The sequence below is a fragment of the Lissotriton vulgaris genome, chromosome 12 (genome assembly GCF_964263255.1).
Source record: "Lissotriton vulgaris chromosome 12, aLisVul1.2, whole genome shotgun sequence".
In the NCBI taxonomy this organism is placed as follows: domain Eukaryota; kingdom Metazoa; phylum Chordata; class Amphibia; order Caudata; family Salamandridae; genus Lissotriton; species Lissotriton vulgaris.
Window position 1 is genome coordinate 666,109,900 of NC_141700.1, and position 25,087 is coordinate 666,134,986.

General features: G+C 45.7%; 1 protein-coding gene across 2 annotated transcripts in view; it reads right to left on the minus strand.

Moving 5' to 3' along the window:
- Window positions 1–25,087, minus strand: part of ZDHHC7 (zDHHC palmitoyltransferase 7) — a 281,602-nt gene that overhangs the window by 119,499 nt on the left and 137,016 nt on the right. For both annotated transcript variants that reach the window (XM_086945852.1, XM_086945851.1), the window contains one exon: window positions 6,291–6,613. In XM_086945852.1, coding sequence (XP_086801978.1) covers window positions 6,291–6,596 — 306 coding nt within the window. In that variant the 5' untranslated portion in view covers window positions 6,597–6,613. The remainder of the gene's footprint in view (window positions 1–6,290; window positions 6,614–25,087) is intronic.

Genomic DNA, 25,087 nt, shown 5'->3' on the forward strand with positions numbered 1-25,087 from the left:
TGGGCTGGCTCACTTTTTTAAAGTTGTAAGCAGTGGCCTTGTCACTTCTTTTCAGACTATATTTGGTGTCTTTCCAGCATTTTTTCATTCTATTTTTTCCAGCCTGTTTGGTGGATTTCCCTTACTGCTGGCTCTAGCTGCTGGCATGCTTTTGCTGTTTTACTTGTTTCAAAATGGATGCAATTCCTGTGTTACAAGGAGAGCTGTCTCGGCTGGGGCTGCTTTGTGCACGAATGCTTGAGTACTATGGAGCGCTGCCTCTTGCTACATTGAGTGCAGTTTATGGATTATCATTTCGATTTTCCTACTTTACATGCATCCAAGCTTGTCTTTCATTGCCTGAGTTGCGACTTCGAAAGGGCACTGGATTTGTGTCCCTGCAATACGTTGTCTCCCAATGCAGATTATAATCAATTTATGAGCCCCTTAGTTGATCATGAATTGCTTTGTTCTGATGGAGGGATTATGGCCTTTGCAGCGATGCCTGGAGTACTGGGTCGTTGGAATGTGTTCGCAGCGGCGCAAGGTTTCTTGGCACGCAGCTTCATTGAAAACTCGCCGAGTTGTCGTCTGATGGTGCTAGAGGCTCAGGTAATTGAGGAACATGTATGTTATTTCCCTTTGTTAAATTGGATGGCCGAATTATTTTCAGATGAGAACAGTGACTTCCTCTTGGAGGCTGTTGCTGCATATTTTGCATATTCATTATTAGGATGAAGTTTATCTTCCGTCTCTCTTCCATGACCGACGCCACTTATTGGATATTTTTAAACTTTTTCATCAATTTTGTTTTGGCCCAGACCTATTGACTTCACTATGTCCGAAGGTTAAATTAAAAAAAAAATTTGACAAATTGAACTGTTGACAGACTGAGATTTTGGCTTCTAAATTTTTTTTTAGCTCTATCGTTCTAGGAACAAATTAGAGACTTATGTACAGACTATTGTTCTTGAACTCTGCATACCTAAATATTCCCCTTATCTTATCTTACCTTATCCGTGCTAGGATCAAGGGAGGGTGTCATGGAAATAGGCTTTGTCTTCACACTGTCTTAAGTTAGCATGAGCTTAGTAGAAGTTTAAACACCATTTTTCCTTTCTGCTGCTTCTGCACACGGCACATATTGTTATTAGTGCTTTGAGCCTAGTAGAATATTTTGCTTCACACGAGAATATTATGTTTTCCTATAGTATCAGCTTTGCTTGGTAAGCTATGTCTGAACAGTGAGTGCCAAGGCCTTCAAGGTTATTTCAACACAGTGGTGGTTGTTCGGCCTGATCAGAGCACGTCCTAGACATAACACATATGCAGCTGTGGCCAACTCTGGCTTTTGGTGCGTTTAATAATGCACAGCGCAGAGCATCCAAACACACTTGATGAATATTTGCATGCAGAGAGTTGGTGTAGAAGATGATGTGATCCCTTTCTACTAAGACCAGAGGTATGGGGCCGCCCTGCTAAAACCCAAAGAGACCTTCTTTAGATATAACATAATATACTAGCAAGGGGGGGTAAGACTTAGGTGTAATTTAGCCGTCTTTCCTTTAGCATTTTACCATGCTTTCTCCCTTTGTATTTTATGGAATAGTAACTATGCTGATAACCTTGTTGCTTATAATATGTTCGCTTGTATTAGCTAAGATACTGCGCCTGAGAACACGGCATTAGAAATAAATATTTCAAACTTGCACGTGTCCTCATTTACTCCTCGTTCTGGACTGATACGTTAGTATAACGAAAGAGTGTTCATGTGTTCCACGTGACCTGAGGTGTTCTAAGTTCATGTTCTGGGTTGCCTAATCATTGGGGGTGTTTAAGAACCAATGAGACACTGATTGCTAGTCTGGTAGGGGATTTTGGATACTAAGGTGAGTTTTGGCACACCCTAATTCACTGAGGGTCCAAGTATGCACAGTTCTGTGTAGGAGCAGAATCCCTGCAACAGTTCTCTATTAGGGTTCGAGGGAATGGTCTGGCTGGTGTTCAGTGTGTGTAGAGTAATTAGGAGTATTGGAATATGATATCAGAAAGGAGTGTATGTCGACATCAGACAGGTGTAAGTGACCCTATGGGGTTTGGAGATGGGGCTGGAGTAGGGTCGAGATCTTGCGAGCAAGTATGGTGAGTTTTCGTTAGTTATTGAAACATGGTGAGAGAAGTTAGGTCGTACCATATAGAATGGAGCGAGATGGTTCGTGTGAGGGGTTCTATTATACCCAGAGTTCCAGTTAAGATTTAACAGCTTTTCAAGCTTGGAGGTGAGGTGTATATGGTTTTGGAGATTGGCTTTAACAAGCTGAAGGTCTTGACTAAGGTCAGTGAGTTTGTCCTCAAGGCAAGAGGATTCCTCATTATGTAAGGAAAAGTAGTGAGGCCTCTGGGAGGAAGAGGAAAGTGTGCTTGTTCGGGTACTTAAAGCCGTACATGGTAATGGTCCAATCTATATCAGGATGAGGATGTCGCACTACTCCCCTTCTTGGACTCTGCGGTCATCCTCCATCCATCTGGCTACCATTCCTAGGTGGGCAGGCTTAGAACCGGAGGTAGATCTTTCACGTACTTGGGTGCCTAAGCCTGGAATCAAATCCCACTTGCACTTCGTGCCAAAGTGGAATTGGGTCTTTCAAGAAGCAACTAAAAACCTGGGTATTCTGCAACTAAAGTGTTCCTAGCTGTTAAGTGTGGAGATGCCCTGCTGGCGCCGCGACACACTACGGAGTAGTCGCATGCTCTACAAATGCTGTTTAAATTTGGGGAGGAGGTCAGAAGCCCAGAAGGACTACCAGTGTTGTGTGAAGGAAAGGCTGTTGTGGCACTTCATGGAATTGGCCCGGACTACCTGAAGAATAACCTTAAATGATATTCTCCAGGTATATTTCTATACTCTAGCTACTCCAGAAATCTGGTGGTTCCTTTCCCCAAGAGTATGTCCTGGAGAGGCAGGAGCTTCATTAGATGTACTGCCCTTAAATGGAATACTTTTCTTTACTCTCTGAAATCTTCAACCACTCTTTTAGCTTTCAGAAAGTTTCTAAAAACTTGTCTGTTTTCAAATTAAGACATCCTTTTCCATTGATCGCAGACAGTGCAAAGATGCCTATGCGTATATGTGCACTCTGCAAATTCGTTCAATGTCAATATGAGCATCCTCTGCCGTCGGGAGGTCAGTTCTGGTGAGTGGGAGATCTGTGTGGGCAAAAGGGATGCTGCCTGTGTATTCACAGTGTTGAGGCTGTTGATTATTCTCAGGCGGGGATTATCATTTCTTGGTCTGTTGGTCAGCCCTATATCGTCTCTAAAAGAGGGGAGTGGTAGAAAAGCACAGATCATCAATATGAGAGGGTGATCTGGGTCATTCAGCGTAGGTTCCTGAGTTGCCAAGACCTGTGGGGACAGCAGGTAGCCTTGGACAATAGCTTTGAGAGGAGATTAAGGCATTGTTAAGCAATGTGCTTTTGATCTTGAAAATTAGGTCAAAGCTTTTTGATTACGATAAGATTGGATGAGACTGTTTCCATTGTTGTATAGGGTGATGGTTACCTTCACATTGAAATCAGCTGAAGGTGCTGTGGAGATACGAAGCCCATGTGGTGTTCTCCTTGAAGTGATAATCTGGAGTGTTGCAGCAACAGCTCTTCTCCATTGTGCTCTTCTATTGGTGAATAACAGGTGTCAGGTATGAGTGTTTCAGAGCTTCATTTTAGAAGATTGTGCTTGAAAGGTTAGATAGATTGGGGGTGGTAGACTATGTTACATGCATTATGTCGTCTCACTGTCAACAGATTATCACTAGAGCTTGGGATATTCGGTTCCATGTTAACAGTGATGAATCGAGATTTGAAACGAGAGGAGGAAACAAATGTGATCCAAGTATCCTCTAAAGATTTGTACTCTAGTGACCACGATGTGTGGAGTCCTTCTTTTATTTTAAGCAAATAGGTTAGACACACCAAGTCCTTTTTTACTGCCTAGGGTAATGTGCAGCAAGTCCTATTTCAGTGTCAATGGATGAGGAGCAAGTCCTATTTCAGGGCCCATCGATGTGGAATTGCCACCATCTTGAGGAAGTAGTCATCACAGAAACTACACGGAGGAGAAACCTACAAAATGGCGCTATTGCAACACGAAAAGTAGAACTCAGACCGATCCAAAAGACAAAAAGAAAAAAAGTATTGTGAGAAGAACAAAGAAAGAAAGACAGAGAACACATGAACAAAAAGGATTTAATGACGCTGAAGGAAATGGAATGAACAAAACAAGAATTAACAGATGTGGTATAGGGGCTAGGTTCAGTACTGTGTAACCTAACCAGAAGATCACAGGCAAAACTGTCTAGTGCAAAAATGGAGCAAACCTATTTACACCACGTTTAATGGGTATGCTAATATGGGCTGCTGCAGATAGGGGTTGTTTGATTTCATATTCTTTTCAAATTTTTGCAGTCAGCTAAAAAAATTGAACACACTTCATTTGACCAATTTTACTATGTTTGCGTGGAAAGAAATGGAAATTAATAATTTGCTCCACATCTAAAATGTGATAGATAAAAGCAAAGTCTGAGACAAAATTAATTTACTGTTTTATGGTACAAAATCAGTGTGTTTCATTTTTAAGCCAATGAAATGTTTATGTAATCAGACCCATGTTCTAATTCTGGTTTCCCATTTGATAAAAACTGTGTGGTAGACCAACCACTTAATCTTTCTGTTATGTCAAATTCAGGACCATCTAGAAACTGGTTGACCACCTAACAAAGTGCTATATTAAAGACAATTTACTCCCAAAATATTAGTAGCATGAACTTCACTTTATGGTACATCATGTATTATTTGCTCCTCCTAAGAATATTTTGCTCATTTCAAACTGAAAGGGGAGGAGGGTCTTTTACTATTTCCCATTGTCAAAGACGTAGAACAAGAAGATAACTGTAAACATTGAAAGCGAAAATCTGAGCAGGCTTCAGTTTACTGGTTTAACAAGTGCTTTCTAAAAATGCAGCAACTTTCCTGGACAACAGAAGATACAAATTCACAGCACTCAAGACATACCTTATGCCCAGAACCAACGTTTCTGTATAAAAATCAGATTCTGCCAACTACTCATATCATAATAATCATCAATGGTGTATCCACCACAATCTGAAGATCAATGTTCATTCTATGCTATCGCCTTTACAGACAAGTGAAATAAAATAACAATTTGTGATGGATCTCAAATACTCATTTATCTGAGACAGGTGTCAACTTCTTTAAACATTTGTACATATAGGGAAACTATTTATTTAATGAGCTTCCTGATCAAGTATCACATGTATCACCATTTGCTTATAACAAAGAACTCAAGCCAAAGGAAGATGTAGAGGAATGCCCAGTAACACTCTTCAAATATGTCAAACAAAATGTCAAATATCATGTAAAGTGCAAAACAGAATGCAAACTGCACAAAATACTGCAGAACAAAAGAAACGTTAAGATCAGGGAATATGTAAAGTGAATTATATCGAGTAGTATAGGGCTGTCAATATTTATTGCCATCAAAGGTATCAATGAGACATTTGACCCATCCTGTAAATGAGGCCAGAGCAAAGGGAATACTAAAGAGAGTGCATGTTTAACGAACAAGGATGACATCTTACACCAATGGAAGACTGACTGTAACTTCAACCAGGGAGTAGAAAGGACAGCTAAAGGATGGGAAAGAAGCCAAGTGAAGCATCTGGTAATCAGTGAATAGAGGGGATGGGTGTCAGAGGGCCACCTGATTAGCCGCTCCCACCTTTCTGCAAGTAAGTAGGCCTCGGAGTAGCTGCTCTAGCCCTAGCTGGATGCTTTTCTTCACAAGAGCTGCAAGATAACATTCTTAGAGAAGACAAAGATAGTTAGGAGGAGAGTGCAGTGATCGATTCACTAGAGTGTAGTGGTCAAGAGTGCACAGCCCTCCTTTTGAGGTGCATTTACATTAGTGGAGGAAGGGATTTGTTGCCTTATGTTGCTTAGTGGCAGAAGCTAGGTATCCTCACATCCCCCAATCAGTGGTGCCACCTGTGAACCCTGGAAGGAATGGGATCACAGATCCACCAAGACATGTTGAAGAATTTTGCAAGAAGGGAACTACATTCAACGTTTACCCACAATGAGAAAATCAAAATAGCTTGCAGGTAATCAGTAATATTTCTTGATTACAACACTATCAGTTTCTGTGACAATGCATTTAACACTCCTAAATATATAAAACTTGTTCCCTAATTCATGTTTAATAAAAGCATGCAAAAATAATGAATTTGCACTTACTGGGTCAGTTAGCATAGTCCTCATATGTGATGCCAGGGCCAAAACTCCCAAACAGTTAAAAATAACCCCATTGATAACAGAGTACCAAAAGTCTTTGGATGGCAGCAACATGACAACAGTTACAACAAAGTCTGCATATAGAACCAGCATCCAAGTCATTACGGCACAGACCATGCCACATCCATCTCGAATAAACCAAACCCTCTCCGTCATATCCGCTTCCAGCGGTGATGAATCATAATTGTCATTTTCTGGAAGAAGGGGATGGTGCTCAACATCTCGAAACCTGTGGCCAGACGACTGCATGATTTTCCAAACTGGTCCTGAAATATAAAAGAAAATCAAGGAGACATTAGAGAATTTCAGAAAATATTCCAAATCAATCAATTTACTTTGAAAAAAAACAAGCAGTAAGAAAAGAAGCTATTGATCCTATTTTAAAATAATTTAAATTAAACATGAACATACACCAAATATTCTATCAACTAGCCAATGGAAGCACAACACCAGGTGTTGACGTGGAGGGATCCGGCATCACACACTTCTCAAAACTCTTAAAAAAAAATCCAAAATATATTAATGAACAAGTTACTTACTTTCAGTAACAATGTGTCTGTAAAAGACATGTTAGTTAGAGATTCCTTACCTTAGAATAACTCCCAGGTGTCAGACTGGATCCAGAGTATTTGTCTTAGCAGTAACCCTGCATGTCGGTAGGTGGGGTCGGTCAACTCCATGTCCATCGGTGGCGTCGTGTCCGCCAGGATGACGTTGCGGAGTCTACATAGACGCCGCCCCTGTGTGTTGACATCAGTTTGACTCGACTTTCCACGCTAGAAGCGCAGAGTCATGCAAGACACTGGCCACTGATGTGCTAAAAACTAGGGACCTGCAAGGGAGTCCCTATCCCTAGAAGTCAGTATTGGGAGGATGGGTGGAGTGGTAAGAAATCTATAACTAACATATGTCTCTTAAAGATACATTGTAACAGAAGGTAAGTAACTTGTTCATCTGAAAGAGACCATTAGTTATAGATTTCTTACCTAAGAGTAGATACCCTAGAAATACCGACCCAAGAGGGATTGCAAACTAAGTTCATACCAGAAAGTCCTAGAGGACAGAACGGGTATAATAGCCATCTCTCTGGACCTGACTATCCAGGCAGTAATGCCTGGTGAACATGAAGAAGATGACCACGTGGCTGCCTGACAGATGTAAGGGAGTGGAACTCGGCGAGCAAGAGCAGTGGTGGCCCCCGTGGCTCTTGTAGAATGAGCACGGAGCCCCACTGGAGTGTCCTTTTTCACCAAAGCGTAGCAGATTTGTATACAATGGACAACCCATCTAGAGACGGTCCGCTTTTGAAAGGCCCGACCTTTCTTGGTACCCACATAGCCAACATAGAGTTGATCGTCCCCCCGGAAATCTTTCCTGGGATCAAGGTAGAAAGATATCACCCGCTTGGGGTCCAGACGGTGGAGTCTCTCGTCCTCTTTGGAAGGGAGCGGAGGTGGGGAGTAGGTGGGCAAAGTAATGGGTTGACCAATGTGAAAAGGCATTACCACTTTGGGAAGGAACAAAGACCTTGTCCTAAGCATCACTTTGTCCAGGTGCACAGAGAAGAAAGGGGGCTTAGAAGAAAGGGCTTGAAGCTCACTCACTCTGCGAGCAGAGTTGATAGCAACAAGGAAATCTGTTTTCAGAGTGAGGAGCCTGAGAGGACCGTTGTGAAGAGACTTGAAGGGAGCACACATAAGGTAGGCTAAGACCAGATTCAAATCCTACTGGGGCATTACAAAAGGAGAAGGGGAATAGAGATGAGTAATGCCCTTGAAGAATCTCTGCACACCAGGGGACTTAAATAAAGTTGGATGATCAAGAAGCCGAAGGAAGACCGAGATAGCCGAAAGATTTCCCTTAAGAGTGCCCAGGGCAGAGCCCTGCTGGGCCAAAGAAAGTATATACAACAGGTCCTCTGAAAGAGGGGCAGAAAGGGGATCCACAGCCTTTGCTGTGCACCACGCCATAAACTTGTCCCATCTACAGGAATATAAAGTCTTAGTGGAGGGAGCCTGGCTGCCAAGATGACGTTACAAACTTCGGGAGGAAGTTCAAAAGTTGCCAACTGTCGCCGCCCAATACCCACGCAAGGAGGTGGAGGCTGGACAGGTTCGGTGAAGAACCCTCCCCTGCTGCTGCGATAGAAGATTCTCCCGAAGAGGCAGTCTGACTGGAGGATCAACAGGCAAGCTCAGGAGCTCTGGGTACCACACTTTGTGCCCAGTCCCGAGCCACAAGAATGACTTGGGCACTGTTGCAATTGATCTTCTTCAGTAGTCTGGGCAGAAGTTGTACAGGCAAAATGGCGTACAGGAGGCTGCAGTTCCACCAACGCCGAAAAGCGTTGTCAAAGCGAGTGCTACCTTCGAAATTCCAATGCACAGAATTTCTGGCATTGCGCATTCTCTTCGGTGGCAAACATATCTAACCATGGCTCTCCCCACTGCTGAAAGAGACCTTGCACCACCTCATAGTGAAGACGCCATTTGTGATCCACCAGGCACTGGCGGCTGAGTTTGTCCGCCCTGGTGTTTAAAGAACCTGCCAGGTGTTGAACCACCAGGGTGATACCCTTATGTTCCAGCCATGTCCAAAGACAAAGAGCCTCTTGACATAGGGTCCACAAACCCACGCCGCCTTCTTTGTTGCATTACCACATGGTGGTGGTGTTGTCTGTTAACACCTGCACCACTTTCCCTTAGAGAGGGAAGGAATGCCATCAGGGCCAGGCAAACTGTCTGTTGCTCCAGCAAGTTGATATAGAGCCCGGACTCTGCTGGAGACGAGATGCCTCTGATGTCTGCCTCTCCCAGATAGCCGCCCCATCTCAGGAGTGACTAATCTGTCACCACTGTGAGGTCTGGTTGAAGAAGGGAAAGGAATCTTCTTCAGATCCAAGCTTGGTTTGTTAGCCACCAGTGCAGTTGTTGCACAGTCCCCTCCAAGATCTGGACGCAGTCAGAAAGATTGCCCTGAGGCTGTACCCACTGGAACTTCAGGACCCACTGCAGAGCCCACATTTGCCATCTGCCATTATCCACCAGCAGTATGCAGGAGGCCATGGAGGACCAGCAGCCTCAGGGTCATTCTCGCCGAAAACCGGGATATAGGCTAAAACATCTATCGTAGCCCTAATATCCGGGACTCGCTGCTCGGGAGGATAGGCCCGAAACTGCACTATGACTAGAACAGGTCTGATTAAAAGGAGCGTCTGAGTGGGAGTCAGGCGTGACTTCAGCACTTTGATAGTGAACCCCAACGAATGTAGGAGGTCTGACATAGTCTGGAGGTGGGAGACAACAGCCTGGGGGGAGCCCGCCTTCAACAGCCAGTCGTCAAGATAGGGGAAGACTGGAACCCCTAGTCTGCGCAGAGGAGCTGCGACCCCCGACATCACTTTCGTAAACACTGAGGGGCACTGGTAAGGCCAAAGGGGAGCACGGTGAACTGAAAATGCTCATGGCCTACCATGAACCGTAGGTAAAGTCTGTGGGCTGGCAGGACAGGAATGTTGAAATAGGTATCCTGCAAGTCCAGCACCACCATACAGTCTCCAGGGTAAAGGGCAGATAGGACCAGGCCAATGTTAGCTTTTTGAACTTCTTCTGGAGGAAGCGGTTGAGGGCCCTGAGGTCTAAGATAGGACGCAGGCCTTTGACCTTCTTGGGCACCAGAAAGAAGCGGGAATAGCAACCACAACCTACTTCTGACGTAGGAACCCTCTCGGCAGCTCCCTTGGCCAAGAGAGCTGAGACTTCCTGCCGGAGAAGTGCCAAATGATCCTCCGACATTCGATCTAAAGAGGGTGGCATGGTGGGAGGGGTACTCTTGAAGGGGAGGGAGAAGGCCCTTGGGACTATCTGGAAAACCCACCTATCTGACGTGATGGATTGCCAGTGGGGGAGGTGATGATGAATCCTGCCACCCACTGGCCGTTGATGGGGCTGAAAGGTTAGACTAGTTGGGTTTAGAGGCTGCAGCAGTGGGTGGGGGTTGAGGGGTGGGGAGGTGGGTGTATTGACCCGCGTGCTGGTTCCCAGAACCGCACCGCTGGGTCCCACATCAGCGGCCATGCACGTGCTGAGTAGGATGCGCGGCCCCTTCCGTGGCCACGTGAGGGGCGAAAGGCAGCCTGTGGGGGATGGGAGGACGCAGTGAACCCCAAGGATCTGGCCGTAGCCCGAAAATCCTTAAAACCCTCTAGCGACGAGTCTGCCTTGTCACCAAAAATGCGACAGCCATCGAAGGGCATGTCCAGCAGAGTTGACCAAACATCCCCCGGAAAACCAAATGTCCTCAACCAGGCGTAGAGCTGAAGGGCTACAGACGTGGCAATCGTTCTGCCCAGTGAGTCTGCAGTATCCAGTCCACAGGGAATTGTGAATTTTGCTGTGTCTCTCCCATCTGACAGTGCCTGAGAGAGAATAGCCCGGGCCTCCTCCGGGCACGGAGTCAGCACCTGCGTAAACGTATCCCAGATGGCATGGGAGAATCGGTCCAATAAGCATGGGGTATTCACAGACACAGTGCTAAGCTGGAGGAAGAGGACACGGGCTTTCCAAGCTGATCCAGCTTCTTGGATTCCCTGCCCGGGGGTGCGGAAGGGAATGAGTCCTTGGATGAGCCCCGGTGCTGGGCTTGGACCAAGTGCCCAGAAGGACGTCAGTGAGGGCTTCATTAAAGGTCAAGAGGGGTTCAGAGGAAGTTGCCGCTGACTGAAGCACCTCAGTCAGGAGATTAGCCCAAGGCCTCAGCTGCCCTACGCACCACTACTCCATTGGACACTCCCTCCTCCGTAGCTACAGTAGGGGGAGAAAGCATGCCAAGGTCTGGGGAGCTATCCAAACCACTGGCATCACCCAGTTACTCTCTTCAGTCCGGTTCTTCCAGCTGGTCTCGACGGCTGGAGGGTTTCCTGCCCCGTGGAATGCCATAGAAAATTATTTTCCGGACGGACGTCTAAAAGCTATCGGAACTGCTGACGCCTGCACCAGCGACATCGAGAGACTCACTCTCTGCATTATTTCCCATTGAGGCTTCTGGCAGCGTATATGACCACCGGACCTGATCTATTACCGATCCCCATGAAACAATGTGGATCGCAGATTTTTCATTCCTGACCTTATAAAGAGAACCCTAGTGAATATCCTTATCTTTCAGGTGTGTTTGTGTCCCCCACGCTACCTATCCGTTTTCACCCTGATGAAGGTGCGACCCAGTCCTGGGCTGTACACCGAAACGCGCGTAGGCGTTTGAACTCCTCCGTGTTTCTGGACCTTGTCCCCACTTACCATTGGGATGATTCACGAGAAATTTTCCATCTCAATATCAGTTGGCAGTTTTACCACCTTGAATGATGTGTGATGTTTCAGGACATTGTTTGTTCTGTAGAACGAATGTTTGCCTGTATGAGTGAATGCTAGTAAGAATGATGTGTGGGACATTGTATATTATTACTGATGATTCTTCTGTATTTATTTATGCACTGCTAAAGCTTGTTAACTAGGTTTTGACACTATGACAATAAAAATAAAAATAATTTTGTTAATCAATTTTGTGATTATTCGGCATGAAAATATGTTTGGGTCAGCCCCAGTTAGTGATGTATAATATTGGGACCCTTCCTTTGGGCCGGTTGTATCCTTAAATAGACAGGTGATTTTTGTTAGTGTTGGCTCTACTAATGTTCCCCTGCTCCACCTGCCTATCAACTGTCTACTGGGGTCCCCCTTTGTATTGGTCATCAAAGGGTTCAGCTATCCCTCCTAGTCCTCACCACCACCCTTAGGGCAGTATGGAACACCTGGGATAAAGAGGGGAACAAAAGTACCCTAAGGCGTCCGATTCAACCTCATCCGGGTCCATCTCATGGATGGGGACAGCATTGGCCGGTATCAGCGCAGGGGAAGGTTGAGCCAGGTCGACTGGCATCGATCCAGATCCAGGCCTGGATCCACTGGGGCCCTCCAGTGCCGGGGGCAGAGCTGCTGGCATCGAAGGCCAAGGGCCCCCAACAGGCTCTGTGGGGCCCGAAGGCGCGCCCGCGGAGTCGGGCTGCCCAAACGCACGGTGGAGGGCTACGTAGAATGAATAAAGCTGGGCAGGGGGCGCTCTCAGTCCGGAAATAGGGGCTGGAGGGCACAGAGTTATCCCTGAATCAGGTGCCGGAGACAGCGCCTTCGAACGACGACGCTTCGGATCGCATGTCGCATCAGCCAACCGATGGGCAGAAGGCGAAGAGCGAACGTACTTCTTCACCTTCTTCTTATACTTCGACTTACCCAATGAGTGAGAACACTTGGACGGGTGTGATGGCTCCAAGACTGGTCTCGAGACGTTCGCCTAGAGCAAGACTGGGAACGACATAGAGCAGACTACCGGGCCTCCAAAAGCTTTTGGGACCGCTCCCGCAAAAACTTCAGGTTCATGTCCCGACAGTCGGAGCATGACTTCTGGTTGCGGTCGAACTCCAGGCAGCAAAGGCACACGAGGTGTGGACCAGTCACTGACATCAGTTTGTGACAGGAGTCACAAGGCTTGAAGCCGGTCTGACTATGGGACATTCTTTGCGCACCAGGTGTAGAAGACTTATTAAAAGATGTCAACAGAGGTTGAAAAAGTTTAGTCAAAAAATGACTAAGAGGCAAGCTCTCTCTGCCCAAGTCTGGCACGGAAAAAAAGCACACTACGGCAGCGCAGGGGTGGCATCTATGAAGACACTGCAACGTCATTCCGGCGGACACTACGATATATATATATACATAAAAATATAAACATATATAAGCAGTCCTAGTCCCGTCCGATGATGGCGGAACCAAACATGTCAAGACCTCAGAAGCCTCACGCCCAGCAAGATGAAATAGCCACAAAGAATGCCAGGAATCCAAGAATGGAAAGCAGGGAAGACGGTTTATTGAAGTAAGGATGACGCGTTTCGCTCCACACGAGAGTGTGTGTGTATATATATATATATATTTATGCGAATCTCTGCACCTATTTTTAAAAACTGTTTTACCTTTTACTTGCTGCACCACCTGCTCCTCTTGGGGCCACACTATCCTGTTTTCAGCGGACCGAGCGCTGTCACGGGACTCTGGGGAAAGGAAAACACACTGCCGCCATCACTGGCGAGATCGCTGGCCACACCCCTTTTTAGGCCACGCCCTCCCTTCGCCGTTTTCCAACACCCATAAAAATGTGCCATTTCAGGAAGCGCAGCGGACGAGCACAGCAGGCGCGCCTAAGGCAAGCCCGTCTGCGTCCGTCCGCGCCAGACCGGGCCCAGGGGCAAGCCAGGCTGGTCATATCATCACATATTCGACCACTTCCCTGCGGGACTTAGTCTCCCAACCTCACACCCTCCCCTTCCACCATCAGAAGCATCCTCACGGCCGACATTTCCCAACCAGATCGGCATCTCACCAATTTGGTCGCATCTCCTAGTCAGCCTACTCAGAGCAACACCACCATCAGAGTCCTCTATTTAAATACTCGATCCTTAGTAAAACATCACGCCGACATCTTCATCCTTCTTTCTAAGGAAAAACCCGACGTCGTCCTGCTTACTGAAACTTGGTTGACAGTGGACTCACTCCCTGACATTCTGGCAGCCCTCCCCCCAGACTATTACATCCTCCGCGCCGATCGGCCAGGAAACCGCCCGGGGGGTGGGGTAGCGGCTTAATTTCCAAACACCTGAACTCCACTTCCACTTCATCCATCTCCCTCCTGGGAGTCGACAATCTCATCTTCAGCTTAAACATGGATAGCGGGGCCTTAATTTTCCTTCTTCTTTACCGCCCCCCTCAACCGATGCCAACTTTCGCGGCCACTTTGTCTGATCAGCTGATTAATCTCCTCCCATCCTAGTTTCGCACTATTTGGCGATTTAAATTACTGGTTCAATGACACCAATGCCGGGCCCTATGCCTCGGAGGCCTTTGAGGCCCTCACTAGTCTCAATCTGTCCCAACAAATTACTTTGCCCACACACATCAAGGGCCATATTCTAGACCAAATATGGACCCAAAACCTTACTCTATCTCCCCCCTCCGTTTCACCCTGTACTTGGTCAGACCACCATTTAATAGACACCACTCTCACGATCAGTGGCAAACCCCCCATCCCACTGATGGCCAGAGGTCTATCTCGCAAATGGAACGCCTATGACGCTGAAGGATTTCTCGCGAACCTATCAGACACTAGTCCTGCCCCTATCCCATCCACTAACATGGATAAACTAGAAAATTACATCTCCCTCTGGCTGCAGTCAGCCAGTGACAAATTCGCCCCCCTCACCAAATTTCCCACAACCAGACATCAAAACTCCCACAGATGGTTCTCGGATGACCTCAAAAAACTGAAATTGAAGGTACGTCAATCAGAAAGGGCATGGAGACGTAACTACTCCGAAACAGCTAGATGACAATATATCTCAGCTCGCAGAGACTATAAAATTGCCATAGTTTCTGCCAAATCTAGCCACTTCTAGGACAGAATCTCCTCCTCCGACAACAAATCCAAAGAAATTTTTAACCCCTTTGATGCTGGTGACGGAACCATTCCGTCATCAGTCACGGTTGAGCTGTGCTGATGACGGAATGGTTCAGTCACAACCACACCCTGTTCATAAACAAGCAGCACAGCAGGAAAGTTCCTGTAGCAGGGATGTGGTTAAAATTATGAATGAACTGACATCTGACGACCAAACCCTCCCAGGCCAGACTCCCACCCAAGAAACCTGCGACGCCCTCAACCTTTTCTTAGTCGAAAAAATCAATAAAATTAAGGCATCGATCTCCACCATCCCTCAGATCGCCCCCCTGGAATCTTCCTCCAATAACCCTTCGGTTTTCACCGAATTCCCCCCCATCAATCCGATCTCCCTAGTACAGCTTGCATCCCGGTTAAAATCAGATTCCCCAAATGATGGCTGCCCACCTTCAGTCCTGCGTAGAGTATGTCACTCCTTACCTGAATACATACTACCTCCCTTGAACAGCTCACTCAGCACAGGCACTGTCCCGAGATCCTTCAAAGAAGCCATCCTTGTCCCGCTATTAAAAAAACCAGGCGCGAACCCAGCGGCACTCTCCAATTATCGCCCCATATCGCTTCTGCCTTACTTTTCTAAACTCCTCGAAGCACATGTCACCAGATGCCTTTCCAATTTCATTGAGTCCTCTTGTTATCTGGAGCCTAATCAGGCCGGCTTCAGGCCTTCGTTCTCTACTGAAGCCGTCATCCTAGCTGTCCTCGACACACTGAGGAGAAATGCCGACTCAGGAACCCCCCAGGCTCTCGTTCTCCTGGATCTCTCGGCCGCATTCGACACGGTTGACCATAACATCTTGCTCAACCGTGTCGAACAGGCTGGCATTCAGGATTCCGCCCTCAACTGGATCCGGTCTTTTCTGTCTGACAGATCCCAAGCCGTCGGCCTGGGCCCCTACACAGCTCCCAAGACCCCCACAACCTGTGGAGTCCCCCAGGGCTCCTCCCTGTTACCCCTCCTGTTCAATCTGTACCTCCGGCCCCTACTCCATTCACTCCGTAACTGGGACATTACAGTTTTTAACTATGCCGACGATTTGCAGATTATTTTTCCACTCAATTATCCCAATGCAATAGACAATTTTCACTCCGTCATGCTTCATATCCAAGATTGGATGAATTCCAACCAATTGAAGCTAAACCCCGGGAAAACCGAGCTCCTCCTCCCGGGCTCCAGCTTTTCTTCCTGGGGAACCCAGTTCTGGCCTTCCGAACTGGGCTCTCCGCCGACCCCTTCCACCTCTGTAAAAAGCCTCGGCGTAATTATTGACGCCGAACTCTCCCTCCGTCCTCATATCAGCTCCGTGATCTCATCCTGCTCCTTCCAGCTCAGAAAAATCCGGAAGGTCAGCCATCTGCTTCCCACACCTGCTCTGACCCAGGTTATCATGTCTCTTGTGCTCTCCCGTTTGGACTTTTCCAACTCCATTTATCACGGACTTCCAAAAACTCTCCTTCACCGCCTTCAGGTGGTCCAAAACCAGGCAGCCCGGATCACCTTTAAATCTCCTAAATGGCAATCTGCCAAACCCATGATGTACAAACTTCACTGGTTACCAATTGAACAAAGGGTGGCCTTCAAGTTGGGCTGTCTCACGTACAAAGCCCTCAACTGCCCCAGCCCTGTCTTCCTGAGTTCCCTTATCACTCCCTACTGTCCAAACCGCAACCTCCGCTCCACCTATCTAAAATCACTTAGAAGTGTGGCTCAGGGGTTAGAGGCGGCAGACTCGGAAGCTGAGATCAGTCCTGGACCAGGGTTCAATTCCCCGCCTCGGCGGGTCTTGGGCTCAAAAATTCCACAGACTCGATAATTCTCGTTCCGGTGCCTACTCGACTCACGGGTTCACACTCTGCGACTCTGGGCAATAGCTTGCTTAATCTCCACTACAGCCCCTCGCGGCGGGATGCCTGGCTTTCACCTTGTGGATACCCTGCTGGGGTTATCTCACAGGGGAATACCAGGACGGGTTCCCAAGGCAAGCGCCTTGATGCCTTCGGGTGATACGTGCGCTATATAAATCGCCATACATTTACACCCAAAACCAGAACTAACAAATTCGGTGGACGAAGATTTGCCTTTTTGGCGCCGAAACTCTGGAACTCCCTTCCCTTGAACATCAAATCAAGCAGCTCCCTCCTTCATTTTAGGAAGTTGCTTAAAACTTTTCTTTTTCCCTCACCCTGCTAACCCTGCACTTTACCTCAGTCCCGGAATTTGATGTCCCATAGCGCCAGGAAACCCATGGTGTCAGTGCGCTCTACAAATTTCATTTAATAATAAATATATATATATATATATATATATATATATATATATATATATATATATATATATATATATATATATATATATATATATATATATATATATATATATATATATATATATATATATATATATATATATATATATATATATATATATATATATATATATATATATATATATATATATATATATAATCCAAACACAAGTTTGCCTGCAAAGTAGAGAAGCTAACGAGCAAGGTGAGAAATGTTGCTTTTATTCTATGTAGAAAGCAGCCTGCGAAATGGATGCAAATACAGCAGCATTGTCAGAAAGTCAGCCTGACGCGTTTCGTTTTCAACTTCTTCAGAGGCACTGACTCAGATACACCCAGGCAAACATTTTCAGGCAGCTACACAAAGATTTATCTCCCGCCTCAGTGGGCGTGTCCCAGCACAAAGCCTCATGATAAATGTAGTGTCCTGTCATACTCGAGTGAGTTGCTTGCCTCCCCTTTTGTGGGAAGGTGATACAGCTGGGATGTCGTGATGTGATGAAGCACACCCCACTGTGGTTTAATTGAACAATATCATGGTTCCGGGGCAAGCAACTAACTCGAGTAAGACAGGACACTACATTTAGTATGACAAGGGTGACAAAGAACAGATTTACCCTCAAATCCGGCTGCAGTGGCGAGAAATCATCGTCCAAAACTATTTTGGAAGCACCACTTGGTGTTTTAGAAATCCTTTCACTGAATGGGCTCTAACGAAGGACTTCAACGTCCAGCATGCAGCGGGACTGTAGGAGAGCGCAAGATGTCTCATAAATGTGAGGCAAAGGTGGGGCCAGTTATCACATGATCCAGAGTGGTCACAGGTTTAAACATCACCATAACGGACTCCCGGAAAAAGCGAGAAGGCAGCTGAGACGGACACTGATGAGGCCAATGGATGGCTGAAACGCGTCTGCCCAGCGTTTCAGGGACATTATTGCCAGCGCAAGACAATCAATAAATCTGTTCTTACTACCCCGGAGCTGTGTCACTCTCTTTCTTGAGTAAGAGGGAGTCTGGATGATATTTATTTATAAATATAAACAAACAAAATTCAAATGTGACAAGCACAAGACTTGCAATCGCAAAGCCTCAGAACACCATCTAGCAGCTAGTGACATCGGGGAGCGAACAGCACGGAATGACGCTGTTGCTGTGTTGTGCCCATACATGCTGTGCAACGTCTGGAGCAGTGGCTGGGGGGAAAGGACTTTACAAGGTGCCACAGGGCATTTTAACAAGTGTAACCCATCGTCCTGGAACAGAAGAGCTCCAGTAATCTGCTCCAGGTGAGCCTTCCACCACATGACAAGGAGGAGCTTAAAATGAATGTCAAAGATGGGGCCCACACAGTGTAAGGAGGACGGCTTTTGAGAAAGGCACTGACCGAAACTAGTTACAACGAAAATCTTGAATAAATCACATGCAAATGAACCCGCAGTGTCTCTTGAAGCTCTTGAAGTCTCTTTGATGTGAGGATATATATATATATATATATATATATATATATATATATCCAGAAAATCGTCGTATTCACCATCAGCCTCCCACGCAGAACGACGAAAGGAGCGAGACCACCAAGTAGCTGCAGTTTCCTTCAGTGCATTTTATTTCGTGCAAAAAGTTACAGCCTGCAATCCACCATGACGCGTTTCACCTCGAGAGAGGCTTGATCACATAGCGTGTCATGGACACAAACAAGGGTTTTTAAAGTGCTAGTGCCTAATTCCAAACAGCTGTGCAGTTCACATTTTTTTCACATTTTTTTCCACATTTTTTTCATCACTTTGACACGTTTTTTTCATTTCATCAACAGTGAAAACATACTCTGCTAGGTCAACATGGGATAAAGGGCTTAGTGCCCAACGGGTTCCGGTGTGTATACAAAAATTATTATAAATATATATTCATGAGGTAAATAATTCTCCTTAAAAAATTATATAAATAGATAAATTTCATATATATACACATGGCTAAAATTTGTCCATATCCAATACGTATAATATACTTCATATATATACACAATTAAATCAGTATTCGCAAACATTGTTCATATGTAAATGTCTACGATGTTATGAACCCTAATTTATCACTGTAATCACAAAGATAAAGTTTTCACATAAAGAAAGATGGAAAAACAAGGATTCCGCCCTAGTGGGCTTATTCAGAGGAACTGCACATTTTGATAAACACAATAAGGGCATGCACTGTTAAATCAACCTCTTATAGTTACTGCAGATCAAAATTTGTTGTGAGTGAGAAGTGTTTATACTAAATATTAAAAAACATGCTACAGTTAACAGCAGGTAGCAGAGTCCGATAAAGACAAATCGAGAGCCAGCAAAGGGGGAAATTTTACAGATACCCCTAAATAAAGCCAAATATAAGATCGTGGATCATACAGAAATGAGGGACCGCAGAATTATATTGGCTAGAGACAGGTGTAAAGGTCCTCGCTATTGTTTAAACCTGCTGGGCTCTTAGTGTTGAACTCAAGTATGAATCTGGTTTCCAAGAGACGTAATTTTGCGTCTCGATTACCCCCTCTCTTGAGAGGCAAAACTGAGTCAACTAAAAAATATTGGAGGCTACTGGGGTCACTATTATGAGCGGTTTCAAAGTGTCTGGCCACGGGGTATGCCTGATCCTTTCCCGAGATAGCCCTGAGATGTTGTAAAATCCGCTTGTGGGCAGGTGGGCGAGTACTTCCCACATATTGTAGTCCACAAGGGCATTGCAGGACATAGACAACATATTCTGTCTTGCATGTTAACCTTTTATTAATAAAAAAAGGTTTTTCTGAAAAGGGGCGTGAAACCTGAGTTTTGTTTATCCCGTGGCGGCAAGCTTTGCATGTAAAGCATTTCTTGAAACCGGTAATGTGATCCATCCAGGATCTTGTAGGTTCTAATGTATTGCTGACTAAGGAACTGGCAAGGCTGGGGGATTTGCGGAAAGTTAGTTATATAGCATTTCTTATCTGTGACAGGCTTGTTAAACGCTCCGATTCACAGTGCACTGCTGATGCACTTACGAGTGCGCGTTCAGTAGTGTGTGAACTCGAGTTTCCCTACTTTATTTTTCCTTGCAATATTATATAGCGCGAACTCAACAACATGGCATGAGCACAATTTACATTACAGAAGAACATATTCATTTGTGGTAGGCACGGGGAGACAAAGCAATTTGCCTGGAATCACAGGATGTTGCGCTGATGCCGAGATTCGAACGTAGCTCCCCAGCTCTACAGTTCGCAATTCTAGAACTTGTGGCGGGAGGTGTGTCTAAAAGTGTATGTCGGTGCTGGCCATCAATGAGAGAGACCTGTACATTTTTCAAATGGGTGGTTAAAAAAATATGAGTATGTTGCTGGAGATGTGGGCCACCGTGCCACCAATGTACTTACCAGGGAGGGTAAACACCCATTCATTCGCAACTTTCTTTCCGCATACCATCACTCCGCATACTTTCATTACGAAAGTACCATAACGCCGCAATGCCATTATAACGCATGGCATTACATTTTATATGCTTTTACCACGCATACATTTACAACGAAAATCGTTGTAAATGCATGAATAGTAAAAGCATGTTTTTTAAATGTTTGGATAAGGTAAGTATGGGTATAGGGGTATATGTTTTGGGGTACCGAGGTATATGTTTTGGGGTTTTTGGGTATTTTAAGGGTTCAGATATAGTTTTGGTTTATGGGGTACAGGGGTAGTTTTAGGGTTTAGGGATAGGGGTAGTTTTAGGGTTTAGGGATGGGGCTAGGTTTGGGTTTTGGGGTACAGGGGTATTTTTAGGGTTCAGGGCTAGGTTTGGGTTTTGGGGTATAGGGGTATTTTTAGGGTTATGGGGTATAGGGGTATTTTTAGGGTTCAGGGGTGGGTTTGGGTTTTGGGGTACAGGGGTATTTCTAGGGTTCAGGGCTAGGTTTAGGGGTACAGAGGTATTTTTAGGGTTCAGGAGTAGGTTTGGGTTTTGGGGTACAGGGGTATTTTAAGGGTTATGGGGTAGGTTTGGTTTTGTGGTACAGGGTTATTTTTAGGGTTCAGGGCTAGGTTTGGGTTTTGGGGTACAGAGGTAGATTTGGGTTTTGGGGTACAGGGGTATTTTAGGGTTCAGGGGTGGTTTTGGGGTACAGTGGTATTTTTATGGTTCAGGGCTGGGTTTGGGTTTTAGGGTACAGGGGTATTTTTAGAATTTAGGTTTTGGGGTACAGGGTATATTTATAGGGTAAGATAGGTTAGTGTTTAAGGGTGTTGGGGTATTTTAAGGAGTAAGGGTGGGTTATGATTAGGGGTGCAGGGGTATTTAAAGGGAGCAGGGGGGGGATTAGCACACAATATGAGACATGGCATGAAGGGCGTACCACACGCCCCCAGCGTTTGTCACGCCCCCAGTATAACGCAGACACGCCCACAAGGGACTACTTTGCTGGCACGGTTCTTTTACCTTTTAAAAGTATATGGTGGTCGTCTGCATAGCCTATGTCCTTCTGCTGCAACTGCCCTTCCAACGCTGTATTGGGTGTTATGATTGGTGCTGTGGTTCCTGAGATTACCCGCCTCAAAGGTTTGGGCTCTCTCTTTATTATATTAGTATAGATATACACATGCATATTATTGGCTATTGCTCCGGGGTCTATTCAGTGCTTATGACTATTGATGAGTATCCCCTGGAAGAGAAGCAGGCCACGCAAATGTTTACTTAGGGGCCTAAGCACATGAGGTAAAGGAGAGGGTAGTGGCATAAGCAAGGTAGGCGCCGGGGCAGTTGAAGGCTTGGTCTCTATAGCATAACGGACTAAGCACATGGGCCATTAGGGTCAGTGAGGTAAACAAGAGGCAAGGGGTGGGTGAGACCCGAACATATTAGGGGAAGAAAGCACAAGGCATGTATTTTGGAGGAGAATAACATTTAGGAGTGGTAGTTTATAGTCTAAGTGGAGACTAAAGGTTAGAGAAAAAAAAGATATGGGGGATATTGCATGGTATAGGGAGAGTAAAAGGCTTTGCGTTGGGGAACAGCAGAATGATCTGCACCAGGGAGGAAAGCAAGGCACCCAGTTTGGAACATGAGGTGGAGCAGGGAGCTGAGGAAGGAGCCTGTGGCGAACAACTGGGAACAGGGTGTAAGAGGCTGGGAGATGGGGGTAAGGCAGCAAGGTGAGAGGAAGCAGGCAGAAATAAACGAAAACACTGGAAAAGCAAAGGGCAACTGACAAAGCCAGTAAGTCTGGTTTTGCCTTTGTTAATGTTTGTTTCGTGTTTTTTACAAAACATTGTTTGTGAATCTAGTGTGCTCTCAATCTGAAAAAACAAATAAAGGCTAGAAGCAAAAACGTTTTGCACAATGAAGGGAATATCTGGAGGATTTAAGAGGGAAAAAAGAGACTAACGCTTCTGATATTAGGAGTATAGTTCTAAAACTAAATTAATAAAAAAACTAAGAAGGAAAATCGGGTCGCTGGGAGAGAGAATCTGGGAAACGTTAAATAGTTTCCGATTTAAGAACGCAAGCAACAGTTCAGTAGGGATGGTCAGCGTGTTTCTTTTACCTCTCAGACCTTCAGGCCTTACAGACAATGCTCTCATTCCACACTGGAAAACAAACACTTGGGAGCGAGAAGGCTGGGGATCTGGGCCAGGCAACTCTGCTTTAGCCTGGATTTAAGAGAGCGAGAGAACAGTGCGAACGTGGAGGCCAGAATGAGGGCAGTGGGAGGGTGAGGAGGGGCAGAGAGCCAGAGGAGGGTGCGTGGGGCAACGCTTTGTCTGGGCACTACGAGCGGAAGTTGAAAGGTTGTGTGGAGGAAACGAAGGCTGAATAAAGAGGGCGAGGTCACAGCAAGAAGAACCTTCTCAATGAAGCAAATTTGCACACAAAGGGGAAAAAAACAAAAGCAGCGAGGGGCGTGGTGTAAATCTCCTTGTTTCACTGAACACTTTATGACGTGTGGTGGGGATGAGAACGTCTGCTGCCAGCTGTCATTCCTCATTATATTCAACGCACGCGAGCCTGGTAAGAGCGCTTTCATATTTTGAACTGTGTTTTGTCCAGAGCAAATGCCACGCAGAGGGAGACATTGATTTGGTGCTAAGTGAAAGCCAAATGCTCGCAGGGGAATGAGAGTTGTCCAAGGCAAATGCCACGCAGAGCGAGCTATCGGTTTGGAGCTGGGGGCGGGGGAGCGGCTTCCTTTGAAGAGATGCAGAGGCTCAGAATGGTGTGCGATGTGGCTGGCGATGTACACGCGCCTGGCTCACATGAACTGTACCCGATCCGCAGTTTGGGTAGACTTTTGAAAGCCTTACTATAATCTCGACAAACAAGCATTGCTAAAGCAATGCTGTAGTTGAGACCTAAAAACCCTATGATGACGCACTAACGCAATGTAAAACGGCGGAGAATCAAGATATACCGCCATGCCATCTACGTAAAAAACCTTGGCTACGTAGTTTCAAGTGGTCCATTCTCCCCAGTTGATTGTTTTGGATACATAGCCTGGAAGCTAAATGGATCGCAACTTTTACCTCCCTCCATTTTGATTGAAAAAGAAAAACCGTTTGTGACAGTCCCTGCAAAGCTTAAAACGGGTTGGTTTAGGAGGGGACATTTCCCTTGAACACTGAAAACTTTAAGAAAAAGATTAGAAAAATCTCAAAGACCAAACACGTAGACTTCCAGATCGACGTCAGACGGTGCAGAAATAAAGCAACTGATGTGGGCGTGAATAGGTGGCACCTACATGCTGCTCTGTTTGTCACTTATGGAGCAGAACATAGGCAACGCAGAGCCGAACAATGCCTTCTACCGGCACACAGGAGTACTGCTTTTGAGTTTGCCAGATCCAGTCTGATGTCTGGGGAATATTCACAAGGTGAGCAATCATCAGTAAAACGTATCCATCAGAAACTGTTAATAATGATGGTGTCTACCCTGAAGAGTTCGCCTAAGGCAGTCCTCTTAGTATATGTCTTACCAATTCCCAAACCCACCAGAAGATTTGTGGCAGTGGCACTGCTGGTTGTTAAATGTAGGGGAGCCTTGGCCTAGTTCAAAGAACTTGATGCCAGGTAAAATACTGGATTAATGACCTTACTACATGTAAAAAAAAGGACCAAACTTTCCTCAGCCAACAACCCATGAAATCACTGCCACAAGATATATGAAATTAGGTTTCTACTTGGCTAGGGAGTTAGTTGGGGGAAATTGAACAGCAACAGTGTATAGCAATGAAAACCCCCAAAACACACTTTGAGGTTAAGATTGAAAAATAAATAGTGTGTCAAGTTCTCTGGATGGTTAAGCAATCAATCAGCATTGCATTCCTGGTGTGTGGTGATGTACTACTAAAGACCCATATACTTAAAAAAGATTATCATGCAGCCCTGCCCTTGTTACACAGACACCTTAAAAACCTTCAGCGACTCAGGTTTATGGTCCAGGCCAATAGGGAAATGGAGATAGGCATTCAGTGTTAAAGGGGTACAGGGTTGTCTAAAACATGTTAATGCATCTATAATATTTAAGAGGCCCACGGGGACACATGTACCTCTTCAAAGATTATTAAAGTTTCCCATTGGGATAGCAATTTTCCCTAAACTCTTCCAATGAGGCCATATTAAGGCTTAAGTACATAGGCAAAGGCATTTCCTCATTTGAAGGGGCTAGACACCACTGAAATTAAGGAACACCTTTCTATTGCATGGAAAACAACTTTTCACTGGTGCAGTGTGTATTACAGAAAAGGTCGAATAAGCAACTGCAAGGCCTTTACTAAACAAAGCTGGCCATAGGAGCATAGGAACAGGCATAAACTATCGCTTGCACTCCTGGGGCAATGTTCCTACAACTGGTCCAGGCCATGAG